This window comes from Schistocerca nitens, chromosome 6 (assembly GCF_023898315.1).
Source record: "Schistocerca nitens isolate TAMUIC-IGC-003100 chromosome 6, iqSchNite1.1, whole genome shotgun sequence".
NCBI classification, from domain to species: Eukaryota; Metazoa; Arthropoda; class Insecta; order Orthoptera; family Acrididae; genus Schistocerca; species Schistocerca nitens.
Window position 1 is genome coordinate 297,811,412 of NC_064619.1, and position 15,571 is coordinate 297,826,982.

Genomic DNA, 15,571 nt, shown 5'->3' on the forward strand with positions numbered 1-15,571 from the left:
GGATGCCCTGGGACAGCTCGTCCAGGGTCAACGTGCGCTGCAAACCGATGCGGCTGCCGCCGCTTCATCGCTACCGCAGCCACAACACGCCGTTGCGCCGTCCTTACGTAATTTTGATTCAACCCACGAGACCTGGCAAGAATGGTCTCGACAGTTCGGCTTCCATCTAGCCGCCTACAGAATTCAAGGTAATGAGCGGCAGCCGTTTTTGCTTTCTTGTGTCGGTGTGTCCACCTACCGTGTGATAGTGAAATTGTTTCCCCGACGTGACGTAGCAACTCTGTCCTACGAAGAAATTTTATCTGCTTTAGATGGCTATTTCAAGGAAACAGTTAATGTGGTTGCAAAACGGTATACGTTCTTTCGTACCAAACGTACGGCCGGTCAGACTAATAGGGAGTGGGTTGCAACATTGCAAGGACTTACTAGGGATTGTGATTTTGCATGTGAATGTGGACTTCCGTATTCAGATACTATGGTGCGTGATGCAATAGCACAGAACGTTTCTGATGTTCGCATACGGGAACAGATTTTGAAACTAGTTAATCCCTCCCTTCAACAAGTGATAGACATATTGGATAGGCAAGACACACTTGACTTTGCTCAGGAATCCTTTGAAACTTCGCCAGCAGTGTGTCGCATTGACCGGCCCGCCGGGCGCGCAGCACGGGACGCTAAACGGCCCTCGCGCACGTCAGCGCAGCTGCAGCCTAGCTCGCAAACACGTGTGCCGCGTACGCATGCCAATGCAGTTCTAAAATCATGCCCGCAATGTGCAACTAGACATTCGCGTGACAATTGCCCGTCACGCCACGCTATTTGCTTTTACTGTCATAAGAAGGGACATGTTCAAAGTGTTTGCCAGAAAAAGCTAAGATCAGACAATCAAAACCATTCCAGGCCCTTTGCTTCACGCCGGAATCGACCCAGGGACAATCAGGCTCGTGGACCTTCGCCCATGGACATTCATGTCGTTAATTCCACCCCGTCCAGTGCCACTTTATCTAACAGTGACAGTGTTCGTCCCACAAAGAGTGTGCGTCGACGTCGCCGGAACTCCCGTAAAGTCGCAAGTGCTTCTGTACCTGTATCAGTTCAAATTGCACGTGAAAGTCGCTCTTGTCGTCAGCAGGACAATAAACTTTTTGTAGACTTAGACTTTGGAGGCAAAGTGATACCATTCCAGCTCGATACCGGAGCTGCAGTTTCATTGCTCAATAAAGACACGTACAAACAACTGGGCAAACCTCTGTTGCGTGCCGCAAATGTTCAGCTCAATAGTTACTTAGGACAGCGGATACCTGTGTTAGGACAGTGCAGCCTTCTTGCCACATGCAAGGGACAAACAAAACTTGTGCCATTTTACGTTCTTCGTTCTTCTACGGCAGTGAGCTTGTTTGGTTTCGATTTATTTCAATTGTTTAACATGTCTATCGTAAATCAGGTCCTATCAGTGAATCAGACTGTGCCTTCCGCCAGTGTTTCTCGTCTTTGTGAAGAATTTGCAGACATTTTTGCACCGGGCCTTGGTTGCGCTAAGAACTATGCAGCACATTTGGAACTGAAAGAAAACGTGCAACCAAAATTTTTCAGAGCACGCAATGTTCCCCACGCATTGCGGGATGAGGTCGCAAGAACATTAAACGATTTAGATTCACAAGGTGTCATTGAACGTGTGCAGGCTTCTCTCTGGGCCTCACCCTTAGTAATTTTGCCAAAACCTTCCGGAAAATTGAGACTTTGCGTGGACTTAAAGGCAACTGTGAATCCACAACTTGTGACTGCAACTTTTCCTTGCCCCGCCCGGAAGCTCTTTTTGATAAACTGTGCCCGGGTAAATACTTTTCGAAATTGGACCTAGCAGATGCGTACTTGCAAATACCAGTGGACGAAGAATCCCAGCGCGTCTTGGTGGTTAACACGCATCTTGGATTGTACCGATTCAAAAGACTGCCATTCGGGTGTGCATCCCCCCCTGCACTGTTTCAGCAATATTTACAAACTGTTTGTGCGTCGGTCCCTACTGCTGCGAACTATCTCGACGATATTGTGATCTCCGGAAAGACAGAAGCCGAACATTTAGCCAACCTACGAACGTTATTTCAGGTCTTGCGACAAAATGGTCTTCGCTTGAGGAAGGACAAATGTGTGTTTTTTGCTCGTGACTTGCCATACTTGGGACATGTCATTAATGCCCAAGGCATACATCCGAGTCCAGAGCACCTCCGTGCCATACAGGAGTTGCCTTCGCCACAGAACTTGAAACAGCTTCAGAGTGTGTTGGGAAAAATTAACTACTATGCCAGGTTTGTGCCGCGCGCTTCTTCCATTTCAGCTCCGCTTCATCGCTTACGCCGTAAAGGTGTTCCGTTCGTCTGGACGACGGAATGCGAACGCGCCTTTCGCCAGTTGAAATCGGCGTTGCTTTCTCATACTTGCCTTACGCCGTTCGATCCCCGGAAACCCCTTTTGTTGATGGTCGATGCATCGGAATTCGGGATCGGTGCTGTGCTTGCGCACAAAGATGGATCGCATGATCGTCCTATTGCCTTTGCTTCAAAATTGCTCTCGTCTGCGCAACGCAATTATTCACAGATAGAGAAAGAAGCTTTAGCTCTCGTGTTTGGTGTTACAAAGTTCCATGATTTCTTGTATGGTCGTCACTTTACCATCATCACAGACCACAAACCTTTGACATCGCTTTTTCATCCGAACAAGCCTGTACCTCCACGTACAGCGCAGAAATTCATTCGCTGGTCTCTTTTCCTCTCGCAGTACCGCTACGATATCTTGTATCGGTCCACTGCTAAGCACGGAAACGCTGATGCGTTGTCCCGTTTGCCTGTTGCTGAGGATAAAGCATTCGATTCTTCCGAACTTGCTTGCATGTTCATTGATTCGGAAACCGATGACGTGGTCGAATCGTTTCCGATTGATTTTCGTCGTGTCGCTACAGCCACAGCGGCTGACCCTGTCCTTGCTACTGTTTTGCGTTTTGTTGCTACGCACTGGCCCTTGTCAAAGTCGCGGATCATGGATCCGTTGGTTCGCCGATTTTTTGCTCACAAGGAGAGACTTTTTGTACGACGTGGTGTTTTGTTGTTGCGTTCGGATAATGATCAATCCAGAGTCGTGGTCCCACGTTCGTTACAGTCTGTCTTACGGCTTCTTCACCACGGACATTGGGGTATAGTGCGCACGAAACAACTTGCTCGTCAGCACTGTACTTGGTTCGGAATCGATGCTGCGATTGCGAATATGTGGTCTTCTTGCGTGGCGTGTGCCGAACAACAGTCCGCCCCGCCGCGGAAATTCTTGGCATGGCCGTCAGCCACTTCCCCTTGGCAACGCTTGCACATCGATTTTGCTGGTCCATTCTGGAATGCTCGATGGTTGGTTGTGGTGGATTCTTTCAGTGATTTTCCTTTTGTTGTCCGGATGTCTTCCACGACGTCTTCTGCCACAATCCAAGCGTTGTCCGCTATTTTTTGCATTGAAGGTCTTCCCCAGACTATTGTTTCCGACAATGGCCCGCAATTCATGTCCGCAGATTTTCAGTCATTCTGCAAGGCCAATGGTATTCAACATCTGACATCCGCGCCGTTTTCGCCTCAGTCAAACGGTGCCGCTGAACGGTTGGTCCGGACTTTCAAGTCACAGATGTTGAAGTTGAAAGAGTCGCATTCTAGGGAGGACGCATTGTTGCTCTTTTTGTCTTCGTATCGCTCTCAGCCCCGCGATGGTCGCTCGCCGGCTGAGTTGCTCCATGGTCGTCCTCATCGAACCTTGATGTCTTTGCTGCATCCGCCGCATCAGGTTCCAGTGCAGCGGCAGACTACTGCTTTTGCTCCTGGCGACGTTGTTTTCTATCGCAACTATCGCGGTTCACGGCGTTGGCTCGCAGGGCGCATTCTTCGCTGCCTCGGCCGCGCGATGTATTTGGTTTTGGGGGCCTCTGGTGAGGTGCGTCGGCATCTCAATCAGCTGAGCCTCTGTCGTCGCCTGGGTTCTGCCGCTCCCCGTCTGCTTTCAGCGACGGTGCCGTCCGGTCAGCGCCCTGGGGACCCATCTACTGGCTCGCCTCATCCCCAGGTGTTACCGACGCTGCCTTGCATTTTGCCCCATGGCGTCGCGCCGCCGGCGCCGCCCGCAGTGGACGCTTCGCTGCAGCCGCCCAGCGCCTCCCTGGGTCACGCGCCGCCGCTCGCTTCCCGTGACCAGCTGTCCTCCGCCATGGAATTCTTGCCCGCTCCGGACCAGCTGTCGTCTTCGCGCGTCGGATACCCCGACGCAATGGAGGTCGAACCTTCGGCCCCTCCTGTCTCATTACGGGCGCATACACCACATGTTGACGTGCACCCTGGACTAGGTTTTCAGGCGTTTCCTAGCTCCCCTCGGACCGAATGGCCGGGTGCGGGTGGCACAGCCTCGCCTGTTGTTAGGCTCCCCACCTCATCGCATACGTCAACATGGGGTCCTCCCCACGGCGGGCGGAAGCCTTATAACACGACCGTTCGCCGATTTGCGGGGGAGGAATGTGGTGTCACTGCCAGACACCACACTTGCTAGGTGGTAGCTTAAATCGGCCGCGGTCCATTACTACATGTCGGACCCGCGTGTCGCCACTGTGTGATCGTAGACCTAGCGCCACCACACGGCAGGTCTCGAGAGACGTACGAGAACTCGCCCCAGTTGTACGACGACGTTGCTAGCGCATATACGGACGAAGCCTTTGCTCTCATTTGCCGAGAGACAGAATAGCCTTCAGCTAAGTTAATGGCTACGACTTAGCAAGGCGCCATTAGCCTTACATAGTTTGATAGTTATCGTATGAAATGTCTCATCAAGAATGCTGTATTCACAACAAGGATAAATAAAAGTTAAGTATTAGAGGAGCTGCATACTTTTCTTATTAGAATTCACTACTTATCCTGTTCCAGAATTCACGCCCGTCTGCGTTAGATAGCGTGCATTTCGGCCTCCTCTATCTACAAGGTGTTGGCACATTCACCAACACATCAAACTGATTTCTCGATTATATCCCATAAATGTTCGATGGGTTTCATATGGGTGATATAGGTGGCAAAATCATTCGCTCAAATTGTCCAGAATGTTCTGCAAATCAGTCGCGAAAAATTGTGGCCCGGTTACGTGGCGCATTGTCATGCATATAAATTTCATCGTCGTTTGGGAACATGAAGCCCACGAATGGCTGCAAGTGTCTGCAAGTAGCCGAACATAACCATTTCCAGTCAATGAGCGGTTCAGTTTGACCAAACGACACAGTCCATTCCCTGTAAACACAGCCCACGCCATTGTGGAGCCACCACTAGCTAGCACAGTGCCTTGTTGACCACTTTGGTCCATGGCTTCATGAGGTCTGCGCCACACTCGAACCCTTCCATCAGCTCTTACCTTCTAAAATCTGGACTCGTCTGTTCAGGCCATGTTTGTTTTTCAGACGTGTAGGGTCCAACCGATACAGTTACGAGCCCACGACAGGCGCTGCAGACGAAGTCGTGGTTGTTAGCAAAGGCACTCGCGTCGGTCGTCTGCTGCCACCGCCCATTAACGCTAAGTTTCGCCGCGCACACTTTCTTCGTACGTCCGACATCGATTTCTACGGTTATTTCAAACAGTGTTGCTTGTCTGTTAGCAGTGACAACTCTTTGTAAATGCCGCTGCTCTTGGTCGTTAAGTGAAGGTCAAAGGCCACTGCCTTGCCCGCGGTGAGATGAAATGTGTGGAATCTGGTATTCTCGGCACACTCTTGGCACTGTGAATCGCGGAATACTGAATTCCTTAACGATTTCCGAAATGGAATGTTCCATTCATCTAGCTCCTGCTACCATTCCGCGTTCACAGGCTGTTAATTCCCGTCCTGTCGGAAACCTTTTCACGTGGCTCACCTGAGTACAAATAACAACTCCGCCAATGCGCTGACCCTTTTATACCTTGTGTACGCGATGCTACCGCCATCTATATACATGCATATCACCATCCCACGGCTTTTGTCACTTCAGTGTATTAACTAAGAAGATGAAAACCTCACACATGATATAGGGGAAAATGGAAAGATAATACTGGTAACAAACGGAAACGGCAAGAGATTCTATTTCGAAATGAAAGAAGAACAGAATATGACAAAGCATGGGTGAGTGATCCTGGGGTACTTCATATCTAGCACAGTAAAGTCAAATTTGTCTACTAGCCAGTGGTTAGCACACTGGACTCGCATTCGGGAGGACGACGGTTCAATCGCGCGTCCGGCCATCCTGATTTAGGTTTTCCGTGATTTCCCTAAATCACTCCAGGCAAATGCCGGGATGGTTCCTTTGAAAGGGCACTGCCGATTTCCTTCCCCGTCCTTCCCTAATCCGATGAGACCGATGACCTCTCTGTTTGGTTTTTCCCAAAAAACAATCCAATCCAGTCTACTAGCCAATGGACACATTAGGTTTTTTTTAACAAATAGCTGAGCTAACTTTTTTCAGCAGTTCAATCGTATTTATATGTGATTTATGGAGTCTTCATGCTACGGGTCGCAGACATACCTCGTAGAATGAAAGCGGAAAAGGATGTAGTCATTCGCACATGTGACTCGCAACGGCTGACTGCACTTAGATTCAGATGTAAGCCCAGACACATGTCGTTAATTATGTTCCCATCGACCGGCTGAATCTGTTGCAGCCAATTGTGCCTTAGTTGGACGTGACAGCAGCGCTGACGGATGCGCAGCACCGGGACATCCATCAGTGCCGTCACAACCGCCGCTCGTGAAGTCGGCGGCGCCGCGCGCCGTACTTATTAAGAGTATTAACGGAGAGGAAGCGGCCTAACTCCCGATAATCAATTCCTCTGGCCGGCCCGTTATTAAGGTGGGCAGGAAGGAGCCGGGGGACGCGACGGCACGGGCTGAGTTATTACCTGTCGAGCGGGCAGACGCTCTCGATTAACGAACGACGACCGGCCCCGGAGGAGCGCGGGCCGCGTGCCACTGGCTGCGATGCCACCAGCCAAGCCGGAGACGTCCTCGTGGCGAGAGATCCACTGTGCTGCTGGCCTTCTGTGCGTCGTTCGGGGTGATCACTCTACTTGCAGTCTCACTGCAGAAATGGACGTACATTATCTAATCAAAAGTGTAGGTGTAAGAAACACCCTCAAAACAGCACAAAACCACCTCCAACCTGAACTAAACTCTCCATACACACGATTCATTGGAACATCGGTGCGCTGTACGCTTTCAGTCACTTCAAAAGAGGTAAAATCGCGTCCAACACCACTACACGCCTCCAGTCGCTATTGTCCTGTTTCATCTACATCTACTTCTAAATACACTACTGGCCATTAAAATTGCTGCACCACGAAGATGACATGCTACAGACGCGAAATTTAACCGACAGGAAGAAGATGCTATGATATGCAAATTATTAGCTTTTCAGAGCATTCACACAACGTTGGCGCCGGTGACAAGACCTACAACGTGCTGACATGAGGAAAGTTTCCAACCGATTTCTCATACACAAACAGCAGTTGGCCGACGTTTCCTGGTGAAACGTTGTTGTGATGTCTCGTGTAAGGGGGAGAAATGCGTACCATCACGTTTCCGACTTTGTTAAAGGTCGGATTGTAGCCTATCGCGATTGCGGTTTATCGTATCGCGACATTGCTGTTCGCGTTGGTAAAGATCCAATGACTGTTAGCCGAATATGGACTCGGTGGGTTCAGAAGGGTAATACGGAACGCCGTGCTGGATCCCAACAGCCTCGTATCACTAGCAGTCGAGATGACAGGCATCTTATCCGCATGGCTGTATCGGATCGTGCAGCCACGTCTCGATCTCTGAATCAACAGATGGGGACGTTAGCAAGACAACAACCATCTGCACGAACAGTTCGACGACGTTTGCAGCAGCATGAACTATCAGCTCGGAGACCATGTCTGCGGTTACGGGCCTTTCTGGATACAGAAAATGTTCGACTGCTGCCCTGGCCAGCACATTCTCCAGATCTCTCTCCAACTGAAAACGTCTGGTCAGTGGTGGCCGAGCAACTGGCTCGTCACAATACGCCAGTCATTACTCTTGATGAACTGTGGTATGAAGCTGCATAGGCAGCTGTACTTGTACACACCATCCACGCTCTGTTTGACTCAATGACCAGGCGTATCAAGGCCGTTATTACGGCGAGAGGTGGTTGTTCCGGGTACTGATTTCTCAGGATCTATGCACCCAAATTGCGTGAAAATGTAATCACGTGTCAGTTCTAGTATAATATATCTGTCCAATGAATACCCGTTTATCATTTGCATTTCTTCTTGGTGTAGCAATTTTAATGGCCAGTAGTGTATATCTCCAAGGTGCAGAAATGTTACACTTTCCAGCTTCTCACACAGTTTTAGAGAGACGTGGAGTCGGTGTCATGCTGTGGCACGTATAAGCGACGAAATCGTGGTAATTGTTTTGTTCTTTGGTGACGCAGGTGAGCGAAGAGGCGCTGCAGAAGCGGCTACGCCAGGGCTGGCTGTGCGAGGTGGAGGGCGACCTCAACAAGCTGATCCAGCGCATCAGGGAGGCCCGCCGCAAAAAGGAGGTCAGTAGCTCGTCCACTCCGCTGCTGTGGTGTACGTACAGTCTGTTCGTAAACTGAAGGGCGAGCACTGCTCGCGGTGGGGGGGGGGGGGGGGGGCTGCAGCTGCCGTACATAGCGGCTGAGAATCAGTTTCCCAGCGGCTGAGAATCAGTTTCCCGTCTATCAGTGCAAATGAGCATGCAGTGACGTACGCACATTCTGTTCGTGTACGTTTCTTCCCCCATTCTTATTATTTACTAAATTCTGTGTTTCGTGCAATATCAACATAAATACACCCTGAGCGTGTCTGCACACTGCGTCGCCAGTGATTCAAATGGCGCGCTGTGGAACGGTCGGACTAACCATGTGAAACATCCTACTGGCGCTACTTATAAAGGACGGACAGACTGTACAGCCACCTGAAACTGCTTACTCTAGTCAAGCATTGGTCTGCCTCTATAGTGTTTACCATCCACATTGCCTTCCGCTGACAATTCCTTGATGTCTCACGATACGATGTTCTCATCTACTTAGAGAGTTGGTTTTCACTTCTAAGAGCACAATCGTTATGCTTGTAGCCTCTTGCTATCATTTTACCAAAACGTGTCACTTTTACCAGCAACGAATTCTTCTGGTCCCTCAAACTACCACGTAGCCCATTACTGCGAAACAAAGACGGGATATAGTAAATGAAGAAACAAAGACGGGTTTCATTCCGTATACTGAGAGTATGACGTTCCGCACATTAAATCATTTACAGCGTTCGATTCGCTGTCCGAAGTGTTTGATCTAGCGAGAGAAGGGCTGCTTACTTTGGTACACACTGCTGCAAAATGTGTGCGAGTGCAGACACATAGGAATCGAAACTGACGCTGCCACTTTACATACCTGCCAAATTTGCTCAGCGAGTGGTGGCTGTCTTCATTGTAGTATAAATTTGAGTACCCATACTTCATTGATTCCCTTCAGCGCTTCAGTCAATTCTGCATATCGTTGTCCACGAGACTGGTCACTATTTCAGCCCTTTATGCATCCTGCGGAGTCACAAGACCACTTTTGAAGTTGACTGATCGTCCTGTGACGTTGACTTGACCGATTTTGCTAAAAAATGCCACAGATTGAAAGTTGTCGGCTGCCCTTTTTTTATATAGTCATCAGTCACCTGATTGGTTTGATGCGGCCCTCCACGAATTCTTCTCTTCTCCTGTGCTAACCTCGTCATCTCGTCCTCTTGTCCCTTCTCCTAGTCAATGTTTTCCACATACTCCTTGTCTCTCAGATTCTGTGCAGAACCTCCTCATCCCTTACTTTATCAGTCCACCTAATTTTCAACATTCGTCAGCCGCGCGGAGCGCCCGTTTGGTTTAAGGCGCCACGTGACGGATAGCGCGGTCCCTCCCGCTGAAGGTTCTAATCCTCCCTCGTGGATAGGTCTGTGTGTTGTTCTTAGTATAAGTTAGTTTAAGTAGCGTGTAAGTCTACGGACCGATGACCTCAGCAGTTTGGTCCCTTAGGAATTTACACACACACACACAAACACACACACACCCACCCACCCACCCACCCACACACACACACACACACACACACACACACACACACACAACATTCATCTGTAGCACCACATCTCAAATTCTTCGATTCTCTTCTCTTCCGGTTTTCCCACAGTCCATGTTTCACTACTACAAAATGTTGTGCTCCAAACGTACATTCTCAGAAATTTCTCCATCATATTAAGGCATATGTTTGATATTAGTAGACTTCTCTTGGCCCGAGATGCCCATTTTGCCATTGCTAGTCTGCTTTCGATGTCCTCCTTGCTCCGTCCTTCACTCGTTATTTTACTGTCTAGGTAGCAGAATTCCGTAACTTCATCTGCTTCGTGACCATCTATCCTGATATTAAGTTTCTCGCTGTTCTCATTTCTGCTACTTCTCATTACTTTCGTCTTTCTTCGTTTTACTCTCAGTCCATCTTCTGTACTCATTAGACGTTCATTCCATTGATCAGATCTTGTAATTTTTCTTCACTTTCACTCAGGGTAGCTTTATCATCAGCGAATCACATGTAAATATAAATGTCGTGTGACTAGGGCCTCCCGTCAGGTAGGCCGTTCGCCGGGTGCAAGTCTTTCGATTTGGCGCCACTTCGGCAACTTGCGCGTCGATGGGGATGAAATGATGATGATGATTAGGACAACACAACACCCAGTCCCTGAGCGGAGAAAATCTCCGACCCAGCCGGGAATCGAACCCGGGCCCTTAGGACTGACATTTTGTCGCGCTGACCACTCAGCTACCGGGGGCAGACAGCGAATCACATCATTTATATCCTTTTAATCCCATTCCTGAACCTTTCTTTTATATGTATCATTGCTTCTTCAAAAAAATAAATGAATGGCTCTGAGCACTATGGGACTCAACATCTATGGTCATCAGTCCCCTAGAACTTAGAACTACTTAAACCTAACTAACCTAAGGACACCACGCAACAACCAGTTATCACGAGGCAGAGAAAATCCCTGACCCCGCCGGGAATCGAACCCAGGAACCCGGGCGCGGGAAGCGAGAACGCTACCACACGACCAATCGATGTACAGATTGAAGAGTGTGTGTGTGGGGTGGGGGGGGGGGGGGGAACGACATCCCTATCTTACATCCTTTTTAAATTGTGCATTCCTTCTTGGTCATCCACTCTCATTATTCCCTCTTGGCTCTTCTACGTATAGTATATTACCCGTCTCTCCAAGTAGCTTCCCCCCATTTTTCTCATAATTTCGAATATCTTGCACCATCTGACATTGGGGAATGCTTTTTTCAGGTCGACACATCCTATAAAAATGTCTTGATTTTTCTTTAGTCTTACTTCCATTATCATACACAACACCACAATTCCCTCTCTGGTGCCTTTACCTTTCATAAAAGTAAAATGAACGTCATTTAACACAATTTTCTTTTCCATTCTTCTGATTATTATTCTTGTCAGCAACTTCGATACACGAGCAGTTAAGCTGATTGTGCGATAATTCTCACACTTGTCAGCTCTTGCACTCTTTAGAATTGTGTGAATGATATTTTTCCGAAAGTCAGATAGTATGTCGCCAGTCTCACACATACTACACACCAAAGTGAATAGTCTTTTTGTTGCAACTTCCAACAATGATTTTAGAAATTATGATGGAATCATGTCTATCCCTTCTGCCTTATTTGATCTTAAGCCCTCAAAGCCCTTTTAAATTCTAATTCTAATACTGGATTCCCTAAACTACACTAAAGTACACTCCGTCCGAACAGGGATATAAACTCGGATTATAATTTAGTAGTGATGAAGGGCAGTCAGTAGTGATGAAGACTGGTCAGAAAGCATTAATATGCACAGAAATGGGATACAGAAATACTAAGGAATGAAGAGAAACGGTTGAAGTTGTCTGAGAATATAGATAGTGCGATACGGTTTAGGTCAGTGGGCAGTTCAGTTGTAGAGGAATGGACAGCTCTCAAAACGGCAATCATAGACGTTGGAAAGGAAAACATGCGTACAAAGAAGATAACTGCAAGAAATCATGGGTAACAGAAGGCATACCTCAACTGATCGATGAAAGAAGGAAATATAGAAATGTTCAGGGAAGTTCAGGAATACAGAAATATAAGTCCCCTAGGAGTGAAATAAATAGGAAGTGCAGGGAAGCTAAGGTGAGGGGCATCCAGTAAAAGAAACAGAATTTAAAAGAACTTTGGAAGACTTAAGATCGAATAAGGCATAAGGGATAGATAATATTCCAACCGAATTACTAAAATCATTGGGGGAAGGGGCAAAAAACACTGTTGATGTATAGAATGTATGAGTCTGGAGATATACCATCAGATTTGGAGAAGTATTATCCACACAACCCCTAAGACTGGGAAAGTGGACAAGTGCGAAGATTATAGCACAATCAGGGCAAGACTCATGCATCCAAGTTGCTGACAAGAATGATACAAAGAAGAATAGAAAATAAAACTGAGGATATATCAGATGATCAGTTTGGCTTTAGGAAAGATAAAGGCACCAGAGAGACAGTTCCGACGTTGCGGTTGATAATAGAAGAAAGACTAAGGAAAAATCAAGACATGTTCAGAGGATACGTCGACCTGCAAAAAGCGTTCGACAATGTTAAATGGTGCAAGATGTTCAAAATTCTGAGAGAAAAAGGGGTACGCTGTAGGGAAAGACGTGTAATACACAATATGTACAAGAGCCAAGAGGGAACAATAAGAGTGGACGACCAAGAACGAAGGGTGTAAGACAGGTATGTAGTCTTTAGCCACTAATTTTCAACCTGTACTTCGAAGAAGCAATGAGGGAAAAAAAAAGAAATGTTCAGGAGTGGAGTTAAAATTCAAGGTGAAAGGATATCGATGATAAGATTCGCTGTTGACATCACTCTGCTGAGTGAAAGCGAAGAAGAATTACGTGATCTGATGAATGAAATGTATAGTCTAATGAGAACAGAATGCGTATTGAGAGTAAATCGAAGAAGGACGAAAGTAATGAGAAACAGAAGAAATGAGAACAGGAAGAACGATTGGTGACCACGAAGTAGATGAAATTAAAAAATTCTACTACCGACGCAGCAAAATAACCCATGGTTGACGGTGCGAGGAGGACATAAGAAACAGACACAGATAAAAAGGGCATTCCTAGCCAACTAATATCAAGCCTACTCATATCAAACATAGGCCTTAAATTGAGGAACAAATTTCTGAGAACGTACGTTTGGAGCACAGTATCGTATGGTAATGAAGTATGGATTTTGAGAAAACCGGAACAGAAGAGAATCGAAGAATCTGAGACGTGCTGCTACAAAAGAATGTTGAAAATCATATGGACTTGTAAAGAATGGGGAGATACCCCGTAGATCCGGCGAGGAAAGGAATATAAAGAAAACAGTGACAAGAAGAAGGGAGAGGATGGTATGATAGTTGTTAAAACATCAGGAAATAATTTCCATGTAGAGGAAGACAGAGATTGGAATACATCCAGCAAATAATTGAGGACCTAATTTCCATGTAGGACAAGACAGAGATTGGAATACATCCAGCAAATAATTGAGGACGTGGGTTGCAAGTGCTACTCTGAGATGAGTAGATTGGCACAGGAGAGGAATTCGTGGCGGGACGAGTCAAACCAGTCAGAAGACTGATGACTCAAAAAAAATTACGTTTCCACATTTACCGCATTCACGTCAGAAAGACGTGAATGTCACACTTATCTTCCTACATGTCGGTGCTTGTATTCCCGCATCGGAGTCGCTGTACGTTTGTACGTTACATAGCAAGCTCTTAGATGGAAACTTTTTGATCGCCCGTTAGATTTTTCCATTTTTCTTAAATAATAATGTTCTTTCTTCGGCTGTAAGTTATTTCTAAATGCAATTTCAATTTTTGGTTTATTTTATCGTCAATCGTTTTTATATCTTCTATTCTGATTATGTTAAGGGGGAGAGTCAAAAATTATGCAGTACCGACTGAAACTACTAGTTAAATGTAATCATTTATTATTTATTTTTATATCCCCTACGCTTCTCGTAAGATTAAACCTCGATCATAAGATAGATTTACGGCAGTTAATTAGACATATATGTGTTGTGTGTATGACGTTTGGGTGACTTATGCCATCATCTGATAGCAAGACACAAAATGCTCAAAGTTTTATAGCTCTCTGATTGCATGTAAATACCTCCCGTAGTCACAGGCTTCATTCCTAGCAGCAGTTAGATCAGATACAGATCAGGTGCACTTTGCATGCACCTGAAGTAACCAAACACTGCGTGTTAGAAGCTAATAAACGCAAAAAACGTAAATAATAATGTTGCAGACAGTGGCACTTTTATGTAATTCTTTAGTTATTATTATAATATTACTCTGATATTGTGTGTGTGTGTGTGTGTGTGTGTGTGAGAGAGAGAGAGAGAGAGAGAGAGAGAGAGACAGACAGACAGACAGACAGACAGAGAGAGAGAGAGAGAAAGAAAGAAACAGAGAGCAGTTTTGATTATGACAGCTGTGGGTTGTTAAGGAGGAATGTATACAAAGTTGACCGAAAATGTCTATTTGCAGTTAATTTTTTATTTGTTAGTAGAACTCATGAACAATATTTCCTCAGAGTTTCATCGATGATATCGCATCTGATGTGCCTAAAAAATAAATAATTAGTGACGTGACCTTCCTGCCCGCCCACTTTTTGAAACGACACGTCAATACTAGCTCGGTGAACAATGATTCCGTGGATTACTTTCAAGCAAACTTGCACGGGGTACATCTAGAAGCTGATACATACTCTTTGGTTTTATAGATCGTCTGCCAATCTGTTCCACAACTTAGAAACAATAAAAAATCAGGTGCTTTGTTTATGAAGAAGCAATAAAGATGATAGACACTCTTCAAATTTATTATGGTAAGGATGTCGGAGAGAAACTATCCAGTGTAAAAAACACGAAAAGTGGAGTATGGGCTGCATCTTTCCACATGATGTCAACAAATGAACATCCTACTCATTATCTGTCCAACATTAGCTAGTGCAAATATTTACATACTCAGAGGGATAGCAACGACTACACGCACAAGGAGAGGCTTCTAAAACGCATCCTCGATGCTATGAAGCCCACCAAGCTGAATCTGTGCTTCTAAAGTGTGTTGAAGGAAAAACCCAGAATCCAAATGAGTCTCTAAATTAACTCACATAGAAACGGCGCCCTAAAATCACATTTTCATCTGCTACAATTATCAGAGTTGAACTTATGGTAGAGTTCTTGTATTCACTGAAGAGAACGCAGGAAACATGAGGATATTAGAGAGAAAGGGCCTCAAGATAGGAAATTTCACTCAAGACATCTTGAGAAAAACCGATTTACAACGCTTCTCTGGAGCTGTGAATTCAATTGAAGATCTACTAAAGGAAACGAGGCAGAAAACAAGAAACCAGAATAGAAGCTTTGAAGCGAAAGAGGACCCTGAGTACAA

General features: G+C 46.3%; 1 protein-coding gene across 1 annotated transcript in view; it reads left to right on the forward strand.

Moving 5' to 3' along the window:
* Nucleotides 1–15,571, forward strand: part of LOC126263333 (urocanate hydratase-like) — a 380,705-nt gene that overhangs the window by 129,006 nt on the left and 236,128 nt on the right. The window contains exon 7 of the mRNA XM_049960422.1: nt 8,481–8,591. Within this exon, the coding sequence (XP_049816379.1) occupies nt 8,481–8,591 (111 nt within the window). The remainder of the gene's footprint in view (nt 1–8,480; nt 8,592–15,571) is intronic.